We start from the raw sequence: 8977 nt of genomic DNA on the forward strand, positions 1-8977 counted from the left end.
CTGCGAGCTTCAGACCGAGAGAGAGTACGAGTGCTAAGACGAAGGAGACTGAGAGTACAAGTGCGAGTGCTGAGACGGAGGAGACTAAGAGTGAGAGTGTGAGTTGCAGTGCCGCAAAAGTGACAAGGTCAAAGTGAGAGTGAGTAGACCGAGAGTGGGTGCGAGAAGAGGGCCAAATTCAATTTTATATATATATATATATATATATATATATATATATATATATATATATATATATATATATATATATATATATAAACAACGTCAATTTTATGAAATCAATGTTAATATTGATTTTTTCAAAAAATGATGTTAACATTGATTTTCCAATAGTAGATCTTAAAGGCCTTTTTTCAGTGATAGATCTTTGTTTGTATGAGGAGTTGGTTTAGTAAAATCAATCTCAACTCTTTTATTATTTGTTATTTTACTTTTTTTTTTTGCACTCTGTGTTTATAAAAATACAAAAAACATTTTTTGTTTATTTAAGCTGTTGATTGCATCTTCCTATTTCAATTAAAATCACTATCATCCCAATATTTTAAGAACCAGGTCAATCATCGAATCAATCACAACATTAGATTAGTAGGCCACTAGACCGGTGAATTACATATCAAACTAATTTTACTCAATATATATTTAAAAAATAAAATATAATATAGTTGATATTATTTAATCCTTCCATATTCCAAATTTAACTTTTGAGGTTTTCTACGTCTCCCGCTAAATAATTTACTATGATAATTTTAACTTTTAATTTTAGTTATGTTAGTGACAGATTGCCTCAATATTAACAGTTAAGATGTGTTAACGTCTTGCCTCAATGTTAAAAATCTCTAGCTTTTTCGGTAATAAAAAGGTATATTAGTAATATGACTAGGCAAAAAAGAAAGAGAGAAAGTATGACATAGGATAGTGTGAAATTATGGTGTTGTATAGAGAGAAAGTGACAAAGAAGCAACAGGGACTTTGGGCAGTGTGCATAGCAAGTGTAGAGATTTTGAACCGTACAAATGGAATGATGACTAACAAAGTAAATTTTTTATACTTAAAAACCGGTTCAACCAATGGATGAGTCTAACGATTTTAACTGGTTTAGAGCCGAGTCCACCAGTTTTAAGCGGTTCAAATGCATTTTTGATCTGATTACAGAAGAGACCGGCCACTAATCCGGTTTCCGATTGAACCGGTCGGATCGGTCTGTTCGATCAGGTTTTTAAAATATGCTATCCCCTACCACTACACTAAATGATTAATTATTGTCCACGAGAACAAATATACACAGCATAAGACTCAACTAAACATGTTTTCACAGAGAAACCCAATCAATCTTGTAAGAAGGAACTTGAGTAGAATAAAATGTGTTTGAGCATCTTCCCATTACGACTCAGTCGTGTCAAAGGTAAAGATTAGGCAGTGGAGAAGAACCAACAGAACCCTCACTTACAGTCATAAAAAACAACAAACGCTGAAGGTTCAAACTTGCGAGAAAGGTCTAGGTTCGGATTTGGAGCGAATTAGACAGAAGACATTTTAGAGTTCCTGAAACGTCATACCATAACCCTGTTGCGTGGAAACGAGAAAAGAATAATCCATTCCAAGTTATCAAAGCGAATTGGTCGTAACGTAAGTTAGGTACTAAGTTGAAATCATATGACCTGGTATTCCACGAACACCATGGTTGAAAATGAAACCAAAATCCCGAGTAAGAGCCAAGAAAAAATTATAATAAAATGTCTGTGCTTGAATTTTTATTATTTAGGGCTTGCCCATTAAACAAATATTCTGAGCATGTAAAAGTTCGAGCTTTTTAGTCTTCGATTTCCTAGGTTTGTTTTGAAATATGCGAACTTTAGTCGATTTTTTTTGCCAAAAAAAAAATAATCAAATTTTGTGTCTAAAAACCAAAGAAATTTGAATTTTTTTAATCAAAAAGTCAATTTTGATGCAACGAAGAAAAACAAATTTGTAACTTTACTCTTTTCCAAATCATACCAATAAAACATACCCACTCCATTTTTGTTTTAAATAAAATATCTCTCACTTTGGAATCAGACACCGTCTCAATGTGCGGGAATGACTTATCTATAGTTATTTATTAAAATGGAAATATTAGTTTTAATTTATAAGAAATATTATATTCTCTCTGCTCACAAATATATATATATATATATATATATATATATATATATATATATATAATATATATATATATATGTATGTATTATGTTATAACATCTATGCTAAATATTTGATAATAAAAAATATATGATAAATATTTTCATTAAATAGATATTTTTTTTATTTTATTAATTAATATTTATTTTTTATTAGCATTAAATATAGTAAAATGTTTATAAACCACTAGTAAAATATTTTTTATTAAGCATAATTTTTTATATTTATAAATTTTAAATATCTATACTATGTATTTATACTTCTAAAAAGATTATATTTACTATCATTGAAATATGTTTTTACCTATTACATTAATTTAAAATATTTTATTGAATTTTTATTAAATAACTTAATTGATAATTTTTAGTAGAGTTTCTCTTGATAATCATTCTTTTTATTTAGAAGTGTCGAATTTGAAATCTTATTTAGAAAAATTGAGTATGCTACCTCTCATATTATTGACTTGTTAATTTGTTATCATTGAAATAATTATTTATTAATAAAATTAATTTAATATTTTACATTTTATCAATGTATGCGTGCAACACTTATTAATATTATTTTCATTCTTCCCCTTTCTCCACATGACGGGACATGTTTTCATGGCAGACAACTCATCTAATTTTATATTTTTTTTTATGAGGATGCCATTATTTATATATGGTCATACTTGATGTCTTCTTTAATTAGATCCAAAGCGACGTCATGTGCGTACCAATTTCAATAGCATTTGTGCGTATCTTAGATTAACTACTTATTAGTCAAATTTGGACCTAAAATAAATTAAATTTCAATACATAAAATAGTTTTAGATCCAAATGTAAGAGAAACTAGTTTTTTTAATAAGGTTTAAGTTTATTGCATACAAAAAATTGTAACGTGCTTCAATTAGTAAACCTCGTTAAATTTAATTCCATATTAAAAAGGTTTAATTTAATTGCACACAAAAATTATAACATGTTTTAAAAGAGTATTAATTAATAATATGTAAAATATATATTTTTAAATTAACCATATACTGTTTTTGTCTTGTGAGGATCCGAAACATCAAATTTAAGCTTAAGCTGATTTACCACATCAGGTACACATTTAAACTCAAACAATAAAACACAATTTTTTTTTTACATTTAACCACGTGATATTATTCATATTTTTAATTATTATATAGCGGCAAAATTAATTGTATTATAGGTTTTATAAGTTTGATTAAATAAATAAATTTATTTTTTAATATTATCATTCATGTTCGATGCATGGATTTTGATTGTTATGATCAACCTTTGGTTATAACTTTTTTTTAAAAAAATTAAATATATTAGTTGGCAGTTTGTAGTAGTGTTAAGGCCCAGCTAGAGGACAATAAAATTGTCGGTGCCCATTGTTGATGTGAAGGAATGAATCACAAATTCCAGAAAAGAAAAAAGCAAGATTCCATTAGATTACAGTTAGCCGACAACACGGTATATATATGCTTATTTCTTTTCCAAAGCTTAATAACGTTTTTAATTTTTAAATTTCAATTTATGTACTATTTTAATTCCTGAAATATTTTTCTTTTACAGAAATTCCTGAAATCTTAATTATATATCTTTAGTTTTTATAATATTTTAATTATTAAAAATGAGTCTCACATTCTATATATAATTTAATGACTAAAATGTAAGTGAAATAAAACATGACATTAATTTATATAGATTGACAAAGAAAAATATTTTTTAAAAAAAATGAAATTTTTAATCAATATTTTTTTTTTATCATTTTACGTAAATTAATATCGCATCAAGAACTTAGATTTAATGATTGTAAAATTATAAAAATTACAATAATAGACTCACTAGATGAAAGCTAAAATTATAGGAATTAGATACAAAATTAAAATTAAGATGATTAAAGTCACGCACAAACTAAAATATGAATATAAAGGTAAAATTAAAATTTTATATTATAATATCAATAATATTTAACTTTATTTAATAACAATGTAAAAGTTAAATAGTTTTATATAATTATCTAGTCGTAACATTTTGATATATTATTAAATGAATTTAAAAATTCAAATTATTATTGGAAACAATTGACATTTTTAATAATATAAACATATTGCCAAATGATATTTTAAAAACTTTTAACATACATGTAAATACAGTGTTTCTACCCGATTTGGATAGAATTGCTTCTAATAATGGATATATATTTGGTAAAGAGAACAAAAAAATTATAAATTTGTTTACCCGAGGAATGAAATGCCAATAATTAAACAATATATGTAAATTATGTTGCCGAGTAAAGTCAACAAGACATTGTTTATGCTAATTGCCTAATTTTATATTTTCAGATGTCTACAACTCACCAACCATCTTAAATTAATATAGACTTTAAAAATAAATGAATTTACAAAATATTACAGTCATTAAAGCAATACAAGAAGCTGGCCAAATAATTAAGAATGTGGTCTCCATCATTAAATTTGAACCTTAACTGCCCATTTAAATAATTTCTTTAGACGTGAAAATTGACCAGAAAAATTGTATAAGTCCTGAGCTCTCACAATTTAGAATTATCATCACCATTATATATTCAAAGCAATAAGTCAACTATCATTCATCGAGACTGAGAAGCCGAGAAACTTATCTTGAGAAATAAAAAAGATATTTTTTTCCTGTTGAATTTGTTAGAAAAACAGTTTATATAAAACCACGCATGTTTGGTTAAGGAAAGTCCCTTCACAACTAAATCGACAATTATAACACTAATACAGAATAAATTACTCAATCTTTCACATCAAATTTTCTCCTTGAAAGCTGTTTTATTTCTAATGAATAGAGTCCGCGTCAGCTTCTAAATTAAGGTGATTTCTTTTTTCCCTTCCCCAGCACATTCGACTAGGCGATTATCACGAAATAATTCAAGTTACCATTGCGCCCTCTAATTATGAATTTTAATTTTCTCTTTTTTTTTTACTATAATGTTTTGTATAGATAAAAACATAGTTTGTAGTATATTTTTCTCAAATAACAATAAACAATAGTGCTATAGTTTAGAAAGTTACAATCATATTTGTTGCGCTGAAAGCGCCATTTAAGCTTAATAAAGTGGGGGGTCAAATCCTCAAATCTTGTGAATTGTGAATTTGTGATGCATGAAATGAAATAAAAATATTGAAGAAAGATTTCAACTTGGGTTGCTTGAGCTTTTAATTTGCTTGCGTGACAAAAAGGGGTTGGTCCCTCTTGTTGCCTAGTCCCACCCTTTAATTTCGGGAGGTTATTCTTTCATTCTTTTAGTTTCAGTTTCAGACTTTCAGATCCAAAGGCCAAATCTTAGGGTCATGATTTTGGTGTTGGTGAGTCTTGGATATGTCATGTGATAGTCCAACCAAACCAAACAACAAACAAAAGAACAGCACCCTTCTGACTCAAAGGTAGCAACTTGAGACAGTTTCTCAGGTTTGAACATCAAAGAGCACACAAGGGTCCAATTGGATTCCTAAGCAGAGAGATGGGGTTCCAAGAAAACGGGAATGGGGAAATGGGGTTGTCTGGAATCCCCTTGGGAGCAAAGAACAAGTACAAGAGGATGAACTCTGAGCTTCCTGAGGACAACGATGATGTGTTGCACCAACAGCAAGTGGATGAAAGGAGGAGCAGTACCAGGAAATATGTTCTTGCCTGTGCCATCTTTGCTTCTCTCAACAATGTCCTTCTTGGCTATGGTATGTTTGAAAAAGCCTCTGATTTTTTTTTTTTTCAGTTTTGTGGAAACCATCTGCAGCTACCTCTTTGATTTCGTTGCTGCATTTTCCATTGACTATTCTATTTAATTAGAATCAGATTGTGTTGGTGTGATGGTTTTTAACAATCCATTCATTTCCCACCTTGTCGTTTGTTCTGTGGTTCATCTAGATCAACTTTGTTCATATGTGATTTATCTTTTCATTTCTAGTATCTATGAAACAGATCTACCAAACTTTGGGTTCAGGGCTGGCAAGCTGAGAGAAGTCAACTGTATATGTATTTATCAGTGAGTTTAATTTCTAAAAAAAAAAAAAATTACATTACACTAATCATTGGTATAACTTTTAAAGTAGTTATTGTATAAATCAACAAACATTGGGGATTGAATGACAGAGTGTCAGTACATAGATTATTTACTCTTTATCTATTATGGGGATTTTAGTGTGGAGATTGTTTTGATCTTGAATTTTAATTCCGGAGCCATTTGGAATGAGTCAAAGTTGACATGATTTGTTCTGTGGATTTTGCAGATGTAGGTGTCATGAGTGGAGCTGTTATATTTATCAAAGAAGATCTGAAGATATCTGAGGTTCAGGTAGAGTTTTTGATTGGTATTCTTAGCATTATTTCTCTATTTGGTAGCCTTGGTGGTGGAAGAACATCAGATATTATTGGTAGAAAATGGACAATGGCCTTAGCTGCAGTTGTCTTCCAAGTGGGTGGACTCACAATGACTCTTGCCCCTTCATATGCAATACTAATGGTTGGAAGATTTCTAGCTGGAATTGGAATAGGATTTGGAGTTATGATATCCCCTATATATATTGCTGAGATATCACCAAATCTAAATAGAGGCTCTCTCACTGCCTTCCCGGAGATTTTTATAAATGTAGGAATTATGCTTGGTTATGTGTCAAATTATGCGTTTTCTGGCCTTTCAGCACACATAAGTTGGAGAGTGATGTTAGCAGTGGGAATTTTGCCCTCAGTGTTAATTGGCTTTGCGCTTTTCATTATTCCTGAGTCCCCAAGGTGGTTGGTAATGCAGAACCGCATAGAAGAAGCAAGATCAGTGCTGTTGAAGACAAATGAAGATGAGAAAGAAGTGGAGGAGAGGCTTGCAGAAATACAGCAAGCTGCTGGATGTGCCAATTCTGATAAGTATGATGAGATACCGGTGTGGCGCGAGCTGCTATTTCCTCCTCCTCCTCTTCGCCGAATGCTGATCACTGGCCTTGGAATTCAGTGTTTCCAACAGATCTCAGGAATTGATGCAACTGTGTATTACAGTCCTGAAATTTTCCAAGCAGCTGGTATTGAGGACAATTCAAAACTTCTAGCTGCTACTGTTGCTGTAGGCGTAGCAAAGACTATTTTTATTTTGGTAGCAATCATTCTCATTGATAAACTAGGTAGGAAGCCCCTTCTCATGATAAGCACAATTGGGATGACAGTTTGTTTGTTCTGTATGGGGGCTACTCTTGCTTTACTTGGAAAAGGGTCATTTGCAATTGCATTGGCTATTCTGTTTGTTTGTGGGAATGTAGCATTCTTCTCAGTTGGATTAGGACCAGTGTGCTGGGTTTTGACATCTGAAATCTTTCCTTTGCGTGTGCGTGCTCAAGCATCTGCACTTGGAGCTGTGGCTAATAGGGTCTGCAGTGGCCTTGTGGCCATGTCTTTTCTTTCTGTGTCTGAGGCTATTAGTGTTGCTGGAACGTTCTTTGTGTTTGCTGCTATTTCTGCTCTTGCCATTGCCTTTGTTGTCACATTAGTTCCTGAAACTAAAGGGAAGTCGTTGGAGCAGATAGAGATGATGTTTCAGAATGAGTATGAGATTCAAGGGAAAGAAATGGAGCTTGGAGATGTTGAACAACTTGTGCAGAACAAAACTGGTTTAACAAATTAATTGATTAATTAGCCCCTGCCTTTATGTGACTCTTATGGATTTGTTATTCCATGGTTACACATCTTCCACTTGTTATGTCTAAGGCTCTATGCATGCTACTACTCGTGATTCTGTAGAGGACATTCCTGGCATGGATATATGATCTTCTGCACCAGAAAATTTGAGATATGTGAGTTGGGGACACAAGGAAACATGAAGATAAAATGCACTCTAAACTTTTCCTAGTTGTACAATTATTCTTTTATTTTTATTTTTTTATCTACATTAAAGTCAATTATAGCATTGTATATGGAAGGACATTTTTGGTGGAGATGATCATGTGTCCACATGGTCCTTTCGGATGTCCTGAGACAGATTATAGTCCATTATTACAATGTATTCATGAGGAATGTATGTAATTCAGATGAAAATTCTTTAACAGGTTATATTCTTTTCAACTCCGGTATCTGAATTGTGATCATCTTGAGATATAAAAGCATACATAAGTTTCAGTTTATAATGTGATTGGCACCAAGCTCTCGTTTTTCTTTTATCAAACAATTTAAGTGAACAAATAGTATTCAGTATGGCTTCGTCTTGTAAGTACAGATTTTTTAATCTGTAAGAATCGAAAACATGTACTAAGAAATTTACAAAAATTAATGCATTTTGCTCAGTCGACTGAATCAGATTCCTTTATCTTGTAAGTACAGTTTGAAAGTTACAATCGAATTATTAAGTAAAAACTATCCAATAAGAAATCTTTGTAAATTCAGAGGTTGATTTACAAGAGAACTGCAGACCCTGTTTTGTCACTGCTGCTAACTCCTAAAAGTTGTATAAATGAACGTCCAGAATGTACAAATGAACTTACAGCTCCAACACTTATGCAGATATTAGTACTATTGTATATCTACTCTAGAGACTTTTTTACAGGTACAGATGAAACTCTCTTTTTTATTGGAAGGTTCCCGTGATGGACATGAATATCCTCTTACCTGTCATGGTAGTTGCGATATGAAAAGAATGGTTGATGACTTCAATTGCTGTCATATGTTTTTATTCTTCAGTTGTTGCTGAATCAGATTTGTGGTCCTATTAGACACTCCGAATAATGTTTTGATAGGCGTTGACAAAATTAATTTTAAATGTAATTGATTTTGTAAAATTGATTTTA

The 8977-nt window shown here is 31.0% G+C and overlaps 1 protein-coding gene across 1 annotated transcript; it reads left to right on the forward strand.

The window, feature by feature from the left end:
* The first annotated feature begins 5278 nt into the window (after nt 1-5278).
* LOC114380421 (probable polyol transporter 4) lies at nt 5279-8258 on the forward strand. The gene is made up of 2 exons (XM_028339465.1): nt 5279-5890; nt 6443-8258. The coding sequence occupies exons 1-2, from the start codon at nt 5677-5679 to the stop codon at nt 7819-7821; spliced, it is 1593 nt and encodes a 530-aa protein (XP_028195266.1). The 5' UTR covers nt 5279-5676; the 3' UTR covers nt 7822-8258.
* Nucleotides 8259-8977: the final 719 nt, after the last annotated feature.

This window comes from Glycine soja, chromosome 12, assembly GCF_004193775.1.
Source record: "Glycine soja cultivar W05 chromosome 12, ASM419377v2, whole genome shotgun sequence".
Classification (NCBI taxonomy): Eukaryota; Viridiplantae; Streptophyta; class Magnoliopsida; order Fabales; family Fabaceae; genus Glycine; species Glycine soja.